Below are 13,214 nucleotides of genomic sequence, written 5' to 3'. Positions count from 1 at the left end.
GGTTGCTGGTGCGCACCAGTGACGCAGATGCTGGACAGGCTAAGGTACCACGTGCCGACACCATCGAAGAGGATCGTAGAGGTGGCAAAGGAGAGGACTGTTTGCCTTTGATGAACTTCTTCAAGCCTTTCCGGTTAGATGAAGACTCAGGTGTTTTTTGGCTGGAGGGACAGAGGAAGTCTTCACGGGAGTACTCCTTCTGTCCATGCAGCCTACTGGTTGTGTAGCTGGTGGTTTCGCCCCTTGAGGCAAGAGTTTGACGGCTTGTTGCACAGCTCGATGGCAATGCTACCTTGACACTAGGCGATTTTACAACCTGAGCTGAATTGGAGGTCACATGTCTGCGTGGCCATGTCCTTCATGGAAACAAGAACAGACCTATAGGTATCAGACGGGAGAACACAGGGTTTATGACTAGCAGGTAACTTGCAAGCAACTGGATAAGGCACCTTTTCCTTTACCCATACCTCTTTAACAGCCCGCTCATCAAGACACACTGAACATTCCCGAGAGGAGACAACATGGCCATCATTGTAGTTGATACAGCAGGGAGAAGGAGGTGGGCAATGGCCCTCATGGGCATCCCTACCACGGGTAACACATTTGGCTGGGTGTCGACAAGACATTCTAGGGCTGTTGAAATGATGACACTGGAAGCAGTGCATCGAGTTCAGAATCTATGGATGGACAGTGATAATTATATAGCCTGCTTTGAGCTTGGACGGAAGCACTGCTCTATCAAAGGTGAGAAAGAGAGTGGGGGTGGGCACTACGGAGGAATCTACCTTTTTCATTACACGATGAATGGCAAAGACACCCTGATCAGAGAGGTAAGACTGTATTTCAGCCTTGGTTAGACCGTCGAGCAGCCCGGTGTAAATTAGACCATGGGAAGAATTCAAAGCTCTATAGGCCTCGACATGAACAGAGTAGGCGTGGAGAAGCAATGAAGCAAGCAGTTGTTGTGCTTGAGAATCAGAAGTGGTCTCCAAAAACAAAGAGCCATTCTGTAAATGAGAGCAGGACTTCACAGGGCCAGCAATTGCATCTACACCTTTCTGAATAAACAGATTTACCGTGGCGAAGGACTGGCCGTCTTCAGTATGTGAGACCGCGTGGAACCATGGGGCAGCGGGAAGGGCCTTTGAATCATTAGCCTCATTGCGTTTAACGTTTTGTAGACGCTGAGTGGGAAGATGATTGACTCATAGCGAGGAAATCCCCCATGACTGCCAGTGTCTCCGATGGCAGGCTCCTTCCAACTAGGGGACCCCCTTCACAAGGGGGTGCACACACCTTAGGTGATTGCTCACTCCTCAGGTCAAACCTCCCAAACACCTGACAGAGGGATCACTCATCAATTTGGGAAGGTTACAGATCAGACAGTCACCCCTCCCTGGGCCTGGCCTGTACCAGGGGGTACGTGCCAACCCTTTATGTCAACCAAGGGCTGGAAATTACACGTTACCCAGTCACCTGTTACGTGTCAGACACATGGTCTGGCCTTTAGGAGCACAAAGGGAGGAAGAAGAAAAGGAAAGAGAGGAGAAGGGAAACAAAGAAAGGAAAGGGTAGCGAAAAACAAAGGTGAGACGGTTCGCATGTCAGTGACAGAATGCAGAACATTCCCAATAATACCCCAAACATGTTCCCCAAGGGAGGGGAAAAAAATAGCAAGAGGACAGACATGCAGCACAGAAGGGAAAAAAGGCTGCAAAGGTTGGGGCCGCATGGTAGCCATGCACAAACCTGCCAAAAAGTGGTGAGCCCCCTGGGGGGGCCTCTATTTGTGCCACATATGACTGGAACAGTATGCATATTTTCCCAATAACTGGAGAAGACTTTCCTTATTCTATGAATAAATTGATTTTTGTTTAAAATCTGCTGCAATCTCACCATCAAGATTTACAGTGGGTTCCAGTCTACCTATCATGAGTTTGCCTATTTCTCCAGAAATAAATTGATGGAGCTTTGTATTTTAGTAGTAGGATGAACTCTTCAATCACAGCTACACTTTCATTTAGATATTTTTTTGAAATATGTGTGTACAGTTTGTATACAGTTAAAAGACAACTTTAGAAAAAGAGTATCTCTGGCTTTTCAGGATCTAAATCAATTCCACTCTATTCGTTTTACAATGTCTCTTAATAACACCTACATCTTTACCAAGTTCTGTGGCAAAGAAATGCCACTCTAATTATGTAATGGTGTAATCCATACTGATGAGTACGTACCTATTTTGAAGCCAGGCAACACTGCCATCTAAAAATATTAACACATTATGAGTGCACACAATAGAGGGTATTTTTCAAAATACCAATATACAAGTCCACAAAGCATATTTTCTGTGGTTCAAGCTCATCACAAGCTAAAGTGTCCAAGCAGTTGCTATGAAAAGGGACACCTGGTCATGTGAGCAATGAGCAATTTGAATTTCATCTTGATACATGTGGAATACTGCATGAAGACTCATTGGTTGGTTGGTTGGTTGGTTTGGAGGGGGCGATCAAACAACAAGGTCATCGGTCCCATCGGATTAGGGAAGAATGGGGAAGGAAGTCGGCTGTGCCCTTTCAAAGGAACCACCCAGGCATTTGCCTGAAGCAATTTAGGGAAATCACAGAAAACATAAATCACAATGGCCGGTCATGCGTGTGAACCGTCCTCCTCCCGAATGTGAGTCCAGTGTGTTAACCACTGCGCCACCTCGCTCGGTGTGGACTCATTTTGAATTCTTTGTCTGACCGATGTTTCACTGATAATCTGGCAATTTGACAGCGTGAGTGGTGGGCATTATCATCCATTGTTCATGGTGGACTGAAATCAAGTTTGTGAGTTTCCAGAACACATGTTCACTCTGCAGCGGACTGTACACTGACATGGAACTTCCTGGCAGATTAAAACTGTGTGCCAATTTGAGATTCAAAAGTGGGAGCTTTGCCACTCACAGGTTAGTGCTCTACCAACAGGGCTACCTGAGCACGACTCACAAACCATTTTCACAGCTTTACTTCCATCAGTGCCTCATCATCCACCTTATAAATGCCACAGAAGTTCTCCTCACAGGATTAAAGTTGTGAGGATGAGTCGTGAGTTACGCTTGGGGAGCTCAGTTGGTAGAGCATGTGCGCATGAAAAGCAAAGGTTCTAAATTTAAGGCCCAATCTGGCACACAGTTTTAACCTGCCAGGAAGTTTCATATCAGCAAACATTCCGCTGCAAAGTGAAAATTCATTCTGAAAACAGTCCTCCAGGCTGTGGGCAAGTCACATTTCTACACTGTCCTTTCTTCCAAGAGTGTTAGTCTCTGTACAGATGGGTCGTAAATCGTGCTCCGGTAGCTCAGTTTGTAGAGCACTTGTCCGTGTAAGGCCAAATTCCCATTTTCAAGTCCCAGTCCAGCACACAATATTAATTTGCCAGAAAGTTTATAGCTTGCAGGTGATCATTATATACTGTCACCACTACCAATGACTCGAGAATAAGCTAAGAATAAGATCAATGATGGAAACTCTATATGTCAAGCATCTAATTTGCCACCTGTTAAGCAAGCTTTCATACTAGACCTACCACGAAACATTGTTAGGGAAGACTCTGTAAAACACAGTACAAGTAAAACAAAAACACCAGCATCAAATGACAACAAAGGAGCCAACAGTAAACACTGTGATAACTGTGACAAAAGTTTCATGAAATAATCATAGGACTGAAGAAGCTTTCAAATCTTCTGAAACAAATAAGCCAAACTGATTTATCAAAGAGGAGATCACCAGTTTCCCAATAACAGATCTCATGATCTTCTCTGCAAAGAACCTACCAGCGAAAGTTCTGGGACAGTGTGATCTACTGAGTCAAGTAAGCAGGGTATAGCAGTTGGATCTCCAAGAAAAATACATACATCTGGTGAGAGTCTACGGCAGGGAAGGAACCAAAGTATTCCTCTACATCAGATACTCTAAAACATACAAGCCCTACAATTTAATGTGATGAGGAATCCTATAGTGGCTACAAAGTTTTGCAAGGTGATTGAGCAGTTGTTCATAGACATGGCTTGTATTTAGGAATCTTAATACACAATGAGGCTAGAGACTGAAGTTCCCTTGCACAGCATTGTCTCGTTGCATTTGTGCCTTGAAAATGACAGTGCGTGCACCTGTCAAAATATCAGCAGTTGTTGAAGATGTCACCTGGCTGCAGTCCTGTATGTTATTTGAACACTTTAGACCAAAGGAGAAAGGTTGTAACTGGCTATCAACAAGCAATAAATTTTTAAGGTTACCAACAAATTGAATCTCAATCTGGATGAAGATCAGTTATTTCAATGAAAGTTGTGATTTCCACAACATCAATTCATAAAAGTACAGAAGACCAGATTTGTATAGATTTCTTTATGCAACAGACCATATTTGACACCTTTGATTTCCAGTTGCTTAGGCTTGTATCACAATATTTTCAATTCTTACAAGTAACTCATTTGCTGAAAGACTCTTCAATATGGCGAAGAACCAGTGGTCAGAGAAAGAAATTAGATATTCATTCTTTTAATTAAATGAAACCTTCAAATAGAAGTAAACTTTTCTGAAAGTTGTGATGAATTTTTGAATTTTCTAAAAAAAAAGGGGGGTGGGGGCAATGAAGGATTACTGAAAGCAGCAAAAAATATGCATCAAAAATACAAAACAGTGATCTTGTTCTGTTGGGTATTTTCTTAAATACTTTTTATCTCTATATTTTTTATATGAGCTTCGAATTCAACTTATTATATTGCCTGTAAATATTCACTTAAAAATTAATTTCATGTTCAAATCACAAATCCATACATTAAAATAAGAATGAAAAGAGGAAGAGTTTCTTTTTTTTATTTCTGTGTAAACACAACATGCTGAAAAATTATTGGCACGACAAATTGGTTATATTATTTTTGATAATTATGATCGATACTAAAATGTAGACTTTCACGGACGGAAATTATGATCGAGCAGTTGTGCAGCACTTGGTGTCATGAAACATGGCATCCCAAGTGTCAGCAGATTTTTCTGTTGCGCGATGCTAATTGTAACAATTCATGTGATGAATGGTTATGAGGATCAACTGAGAAGTGTACCCAGATATATCAAACGGCTATAGTGTGATATAATATTAGTGCCAAGAGATCACTGCATGTCTCTCAATTGACTTGAAAGATCTACCACAACGACTGTCACACAATAACGGTCACTGAAATTCGTACACATGCACAACGTCATACAACACAAATAACATATCTAGAAACGAATAACTACAAAAAATTTAAACTTGTAAATCAACAACTTGTGATTAACACGACCTTTTTTATAATATAAAATGTCGTACATCGTAGATATCCCATAAGAAATTCTACTTCTGCTGTAAATGAGAACAAGAACATTGATCACCATGTTCGTAAATCTGTTGAAGTCAACAGATTTAACTTTGCATTACGAAGCAATACTTTACCGGTTTTGTTAAAAATAATACACGAGATAATCCATACAAATCCGGAAAAACAAAAATTTTAAAATCAGTAGGCTAGATTAATCCCATGGGAGAGTACTGATATCATTCGCTTTTCATAGTAATGCAGAGTATATTAAATAATAGTTTATTTACAAGATTATTAACATACCATCCGCAATCACACCTATTTTCTCCGCTTTCTTCAACCGGTCCAGCCAGCTTACCGGTGTCATATTGTGTAAACAAACCGTAGCCAGGGTAACAGGCAGAGTAGTTCCATGCTCTCATTACTCTCATACAAGGTTCATTTTTATAATCAGCTTAGGAAGTGGTTTCGGGAAGAAATATCTCCCGTAGCAGCTACTACAGATTTGAATCTTGGCATGTGATTCTTATCCATTGGTTGAAGAGTGATTGTATTTGCTTTCAGCTAACCTGCTTGTAGAGAAGCGAAGTAACAATATATGAATAATTTTTTTTTTTTTGTTGAGAAAACAAATACAACTGGGGGTTCGGCATTAAACAAAAACTGCTTGTACCTGTTTTAGAAAAAAAAAAGCAGAGTTTCCTTGCCGCTAAAACTTTCGGCCGGAATTTAAGTATTCTGATAGCACAGATTAAAATATTCTAACCTCTTTGGACAGTCCAAGTTGTTTGTAATCAAGTACCTCGTAGATCTGTGTTGTTTGTTATGACGTATTAGCTGCGTATCAGTGATTGTTGTGATCATTGGGAGCTGACAGTGGTGGGGTATTGAGCTGAAGGCCAATGAAATAGTGATGGGGTGAGGTTACATTCATTACAGAAGAGAAATCGATTACATAAAAGTGTCAAATATCAGCACTGACATTATTATGTATATTTCGTTGTTATTGTTGGTAAATTCTTGAAAACTCAGTGTACCAGTTTTCTATATGTTACGAGTAGTTGATTGCGTATATTTTGTATGAATTCATAATATTCGTTTAAGTATTTCCGCGTAACATAACAATTGCATTGCGCAAGTGCTGTAGAGTAATTAAAACAGACGTCCTTGTGAAACCCATTGCAGAATTACGCAGTGATGTGCTATCAGCTTTCGATAACAAAAATTAAAAAGAACTGTTTATTTCTGTAACTGTTAGTAAACTCGTATACCATGAAACTGTGTAGTTTTGATATAGCTTCCGTAAATGAACTGTATAAAAGCTATAATTTGCCTTACGGTTTGTCGTAAATAAATATTTTACACCCTTTTTCAGTCACCAATTTCGTAAAATCTTAATGTAAGTAGTTGTTGTCACAGTCATAAAAATGGAACATACAGAAATACAAATGTGTAGGAAGAAAAATTTAAGTAAGTTCTGTATAGATCAGGATACAGAAAAATGGCTTGTGAATTAATATTGAGAAATGTAATAATTGTATTTGTTACAGTATACAAGTCTCAGCTGTATAGATGGAAAATTTTCATGAAAAATTTTGATAGTTTATTCTTCTGCCAGTCAGACTCTAATAGAAGTTTATTGATTTTCGCGTTAATTTATTGAGCGAATCTGTCAGGTAGGTGCAGTAAGCCACTCACCATTTAGTATCATTCATAAATCCCCATACCAGAGTTGCTCAACCCTATAAATAATGCATCCATACAACGACTGGAAGTTAAACTTGGACCTATTCTGTGGTAAATGTATTGGTAGTTCATGTTCTTAATCTCATAACTTTGCTACATGTACCGTTCTGAAACACACAAAGAAGAAAATGGCAAAACAACAGATGTAAGCTTAGAAATTGTCGAATATGCCTAATGCTAACTCTAAATTCAATACATTTTATAATGAGTTTGTATCCATTTCTGAAAATAGTTTTCCTGAAGAGCTAATTATGCGTAACATTGGGAAGTCGCTAATAAAACCATGGAATACTACAGCTATCAAATCCTCTTCACAATGAAAAAGGAGCATACTAAACATCTAGAACAAATAAACACTTTCCTACTATAAACAATTCTGAACAATTTTAAAAATCTAGGAATGTAAACATTTTGTCTGAAGTGAACAGATCAGACCATAAAATAAAACTGGCAAGGGATATTGTGAAAAGAGAGAGACAGGAAATGAAGCCATAGAAAATGATATTATTTTTGTTAAAGAAAATGGGAAAATTGCTGTTGTGCACAGTCCAGGAGTCTCCAGTGGATGCCCTTCTTGTTTTTGGTGGTGAACAGAATTGTGTTTTATATTACAAGTTGCCTGAAAAAATTGTTTGTGAATCAAGGAACATTGGACAATAGGGATCAGCTGAAATGGGCAGTACAGTTGTTAAGATGCTGCCATATTCTGGAGGTTGGAGTTGCTCTGTCTGGCCACCCTGATTTCAATTTTCTTTTTCCTAAATCGCAAAGGCAAATGCCTGGATCAGGGGCACTGGCAACATCCTCTCCTGTCCTTGTATAAAATGTTATATGTCCTGTGTGCAGTATATTTTGAGCTAGTGATTTTGTTTTGTTACCTTGACAATTTGTATATTATTATTAGATTATTCCTATGTAAATAAAGATGGTAATGTTTAGCAGGTAGATGAGAGAATGGGCACAAATAGTTCAGAAGAGAAATCGAAACAACACATCGAAGGAAAAATTCACATCCCACTTAGTAAAATAAAAGTTAATCTCACATCCCCATCTGAAATAAAGAAGGTAATCATGACTCGAAAAGGTTAAAGTTCATATGACGTGGATAATATTTCCAAAACAATAAAAAATTGTGGCCGTATAATATCTTATGTTCTTACTCACCTATGCAATCCATCATTAGTTGAGGGTGTTTTCTCACACAGATTATAATATACAATTTAAGGTTTCTCTATAAAAAGGACTAGAATATAATTTGGGACATCCCATTCCCATGAAATCTTGATCATTGTGACAGGATATCAATGCAGGATAGCCTGGGGTCTAGATAAGGTTGAAAGGTGATAATTTGTATGTGTGTGTGTTTTTGGTTTACTCTAGCTCATCAAAGAATAACTCCGAAAGCTAGCAAGTTTTCTTTCTTTTGTGTGTGCCTATCGACAACTCAACATCTACATTTATACTCCGCAAGCCACCCAACGGTGTGTGGCGGAGGGCAATTTATGTGCCTCTGTCATTACCTCCCTTTTCTGTTCCAGTCGCGTATGGTTCGCAGGAAGAACGACTACCTGAAAGCCTCCGTGCGCGCTCGAATCTCTCTAATTTTACATTCGTGATCTCCTCGGGAGTTATAAGTAGGAGGAAGCAATATATTCGATACCTCATCCAGAAACGCACCCTCTCGAAACCTGGCGAGCAAGCTTCTGCTTTTTGTTGAGTGGTCTCCTTTCATGCAAAAGTATTTATGTTTTTGTTTGTGTCATATTTAAACACACTTTTCCACATTTAATGCACTTTTCACTTTAAAAATTAAAACTGTACACTAACTTCAGGAAATGTAGGTAATAGACAAGCCCCTCACAAGTATTTTGAAGCATATTATTTATATATCTATACTAGGAATAAATTTGCAAAACTGTCTGTTTGCCTTTGAACATGCTAATGTCCAGAGTTAGTAGACAAATTTTTATGGTACTTTCACGGGTAAGTTCATTGTAACTGGGGGCTCTGTATAGGCTAGATTTCAACAAAATTGGATCATGTGTAAAAAATATATTCATACATATTATGAAAATGTAAATGTAAAACAATTGCTGCGAAGGTAAGATCCACCTACCTATCATAGGGGTTAGGCTGGGGATGAAAAAGAAGTGTAGACCACAACACGTGAATACCCATATTCACCCAGTGCTTGAGAATGAGAGTGCTTAGTGACTTCCAGTGAACTTTACACACAGTCTAAAACCTTTGTGAAACTTTTTCTTGCTGATATGCCTCACATAATGGGGAGAGGAAAAAGTTTACTGCCTAGTATATTTTCGCTGTTAATTTATTACTTCTTTATTGCTAACTGTCTTTGTTACACATTTTTTAAGACAGTGTTCACATATAACACTGAATGTACTTGCAATTGTACAACACATAGTTCAGGATATATGGGGTCATAAACACTGAGATGCTTGTAAAACTGCCACATCACTCATGATGTTTACATTTGTTGTTACCAACATGCTGACCTGATTTAGGTAAAGTTTGGTAAGGAGGTAACTTGAACACTGAGGAAGAATGTAGGCTACTTTAGAAACTTTGTAATACAGTATACTTACCAGTTTGAAGAATATTAGGAAAAAATATTTACTCTTTTGGAAAGCTATTTGCTCCCTGACTTTTGAGCTTTATCATATTTGTGAAAATGCTTTGTTTGGTTGATTTGTACTGTGTGTATTCAAAGTAATGAATACAATGCTTATACTATCTTCATTGTGTTTAATCCATGCTTCCTCACTATTTGTTGCATAATGTACACATTCTGTAATGTATACCTACTAAGCCTGCTATCCAGTATTTGAGAATTAGAGCACCTAATGTTTTGCACAAACATTACACATAATTTCAAACCTTTACGAAAATTTTCTCGCATACAATCTGCACAAAATGAAAGGAAAAAAGTTTATCACTTACTATGTTTTTGCTGTACATGCAGTAAAATTGCCACATCAGGTGTGATGTTTTAATTTATATTTTGTGTACTACTAGCTGTATTAACACACTGTGCAGACAGTGTCCACATGTAGCACTGAATATGCAGGAAAAATTATATCATTGTACATCTCATAGTTCAGGAGGTATAGTGTCATAAACAATGAGATATGTGAAAAACTGTCACATCATGCATGACATTTGAATTTATTACTTCTTTGGTACTAACTCTATTCATGACATGTATTAGACAGTATCCACAAAGGCTTTAAAAGGTAACTCAAGGAATATGCTATAATCCCCTAATGTATCGTTCACATAGGGATCATAAGGATAAGAATAGAATTAGTGCACACACAGAGGCATTCAGTCATTCTTTCTGCACTCCATGTGTGAATGGATCCTGAAGAAACCCTAAAAATACAGTGCACCCCCTGCCATGCAGCTCGCAGTGGTTTGCGGAGTGTAGATGTAGAGACAAGGGGAGGAGTAGATAGGCAGAGAAAGGGAAGAGGAGTAGATGGACATAGAAAGAAAGAAGAGGAGATAAAAAGAGAGGGGAGGAGGAGGAAATGGGCAGAGATAGGGGGAGCAGCAGATGGATGTGGAGAGGGGGAGAGGGAGATGGACACAGAATGGGGATGGAGGCGGTGGGCATGGAGGGAGCCAGAGGTGACGAACAGAGAGAGAGAAGGAAGGAGGAGATTGACTAGTAGAACTGAAATAAATACGTACCCAGATAATGTTGGAGACTCGGCAAGCATTTTCCATAAACTATGAAAACAGGAAGGGTGGTCCATACCATAACTTGTACCGTAAAAAGGGTGAATCTACAGAAGTCAGTGACTATGGCCCATCGTCATTTCATTACTGATTTTCAACATTTTTAAAAGGTAATGTACTCCAGGACTGACACCCACCTGTGTTGTAATGAGACATTTATCTAGTCACAGTTCTGATTTCAAAAGGTCCGCTCTACTGTGTTATTTTATGCATTTAGTGAGGATATGATAAAATATCACCAGTTGTTATCTTCTGTGGCTTACCAAAGACATTAGATTGTGTCAGTTGTAATTTTCTGTTTGAGAAAGTGATAAATTTTCATGGAATAAGTAGTTGAGCACATTCATGGCCTAGTTTGTATTTAAGAAAAAGCATGCAGAAAATTACTCCAGACAGGGTTCTGTCATTGTCCCACCACTGTTATTACTTTTTGTTATGATCTGCCATTTTATTTGACTCAGAAGGCTGAATACAAGCATTATTGTGAAGCCGAGCAAAAAAGGATCAGCAGAGGAAATAGTGAATGATGTATTGTCAAAGCATCTACGTTCAGCTCCCCAGAATCCATAGGCCCGATTGCACTCCTAAGAGTGCTAGATTCCCTCAAAGAGGTACTACCTGGGTAGTGTCCTTTTTTTGACCTTTGATGCTTGATTGTTCAAACTAGTGTGGGCTGGACAAATCCTTACTGGTAATAGAACTAAGGTTGTAAGCCCTGGAGCTTGATAATAGGCCACTCCTCTGGAGTCAGACGCCCTTCGCAGCCGCTTCTCTGAAGAACAGACACTGCTAAATGAAGATAGTTCATCCACTTAATCCACCGTTGGGATATGGTTCTTGTCTTCCACCTTCCAAACCACTGACCATCTTCACCGTCACCCTAGCAGGGGCCCTCACAAGGTACTATCAGCGGGTCAGCTGAACCAAGGTTTTTTTAAAGAGGTGTTACTCCTCTGTCACTCCCCCTTTGTTCTGGCATGTGACTGACAGAGCCTGCCTGTTTTGGAAAATGTCGTTCATTTGTGGAGAAAGTTGTTAGCCCAAGAAGAAACAAATGAAGACCGGTTCAGACTGGATCCTAAGAACAAAGGGTGTACATTAACTGCTTGGCCTCTGCGGATGACCTGGCCATTTTTGCTAACGACATAGAGTCAGCAGTCAACAAGATCAACAGGCTGTCAGAAATTGCTGAAAAAGTTGGGCTCCAGATCTCTATTCAAAAGAAAAAATATATGACAAACATCTGTGATGGACATGAATGAATGATCACCAATCTGAGAAAAATTGGACGAATTAAGAATTTCAGGTATCTTGGTGAAGTCATCCAGGAGAATGGATTAGAAGAAGAAGCAATTAATGTCAGGATGGTGAAGTTAGGCCAAGCATACCAACTGACAAAGAATACCTATAACAAAAAGTGTATGAGTATAGGGGCCAAGTTCTGACATTATAATGCGGTTGTAAATTGAGGGCTTATATGCGTCTGGAACTTTGACCATGAATAGAAAAGGTCAAGCTAAGCGGCTGGAAAAGCGAGAGCATAGGATATTAAGGAAAATCCTAGGTAATAGATGGGTTGATGGACAATGGCGAATGAGAGCAAATGAGTACTTATACAGCAAGGCAGAACCTATCACAGCGTCCATTAAGAAGAGACAGTTGTTATTTTACGGTCATCTCATGAAGATGGACAGTGACTGACTAGCAAAAAGAATATGGAGTTTCATCCAATCTAAGAAAACAAGGCCAAGATGGTTCGAAGAATATGAAAAAGATCTTAGGCAGATTGGTATCTCAGAGAGATAAATTCCTGACGGGAACAAATTTAGAAGGTTGGTGAACAACTACCAAGGTTTTAAAATGGCATCCCTGCCCAAAAGACTGAGAGGACCATTATCCGAAGAGCATAAACAGGCACTTCTTGGTGGGCTCAGAAGATACTGGTAGGAAGTCATAGTTGGAACATGAACAAGACCTAGACACTAAAATGAAATTGGTTGTTACCACACAGTCCATAGATGCTCAGCTTGATAATAATTTGAAAAAAGGAAATGGTGTTCTTATGAAAGTTACTGACCGGTTTTGCACAAATGTGCCAACTTGAAAACTTTGAAAAAACACCTCATCCAGTTTTCTGCTGTCAAAACAGTATCCCACCTCCTGTTACAGTAGTATACTAACAGGCAGTAATAAACAGGATAGAAATTTCTAAGTACTTATGTGTGCTTATTGATGAAACCTTAAACGGAAAAATTATATAGTAGAGCTGCCAAACTATTTAGGTTTATCTACTTTTGCCATAGGAATAATTGTCAACTTATGGGATGTAGAAGTCATTAAGTTAACGTAGTTGGCCTGTTTTCAT

General features: G+C 39.1%; 2 protein-coding genes across 6 annotated transcripts in view; one reads left to right on the top strand and one right to left on the bottom strand.

Moving 5' to 3' along the window:
* LOC124615948 (protein DPCD) overlaps positions 1–6,211 on the bottom strand; it is a 68,144-nt gene extending 61,933 nt beyond the window's left edge. Inside the window, exons 1-2 of one of the 2 annotated variants that reach the window (XM_047144160.1) lie at positions 6,108–6,211; positions 5,645–5,910 (exon numbers count right to left, since the gene is read on the bottom strand). In XM_047144160.1, the coding sequence (XP_047000116.1) occupies positions 5,645–5,708 (64 nt within the window). In that variant the 5' untranslated portion in view covers positions 5,709–5,910; positions 6,108–6,211. Of the gene's footprint in view, positions 1–5,644; positions 5,911–6,014 lie in introns of both variants that reach the window. The other variant, XM_047144152.1, reaches the window with a different exon arrangement.
* Positions 6,103–13,214, top strand: part of LOC124615927 (protein FRA10AC1 homolog) — a 68,321-nt gene continuing 61,209 nt past the window's right edge. Inside the window, exon 1 of one of the 4 annotated variants that reach the window (XM_047144123.1) lies at positions 6,103–6,259. Coding sequence is in view for 1 of the 4 variants with exons in the window: in XM_047144114.1 (XP_047000070.1) it covers positions 7,093–7,138 (46 nt within the window). In the remaining 3 variants the exon portion in view is untranslated. The other 3 variants (XM_047144131.1, XM_047144140.1, XM_047144114.1) reach the window with 3 other exon arrangements.

This window comes from Schistocerca americana, chromosome 1 (genome assembly GCF_021461395.2).
Source record: "Schistocerca americana isolate TAMUIC-IGC-003095 chromosome 1, iqSchAmer2.1, whole genome shotgun sequence".
Classification (NCBI taxonomy): domain Eukaryota; kingdom Metazoa; phylum Arthropoda; class Insecta; order Orthoptera; family Acrididae; genus Schistocerca; species Schistocerca americana.
The sequence above is the reverse complement of the archived record's forward strand: the minus strand, read 5'-3'. Positions and strand labels throughout refer to the sequence as shown.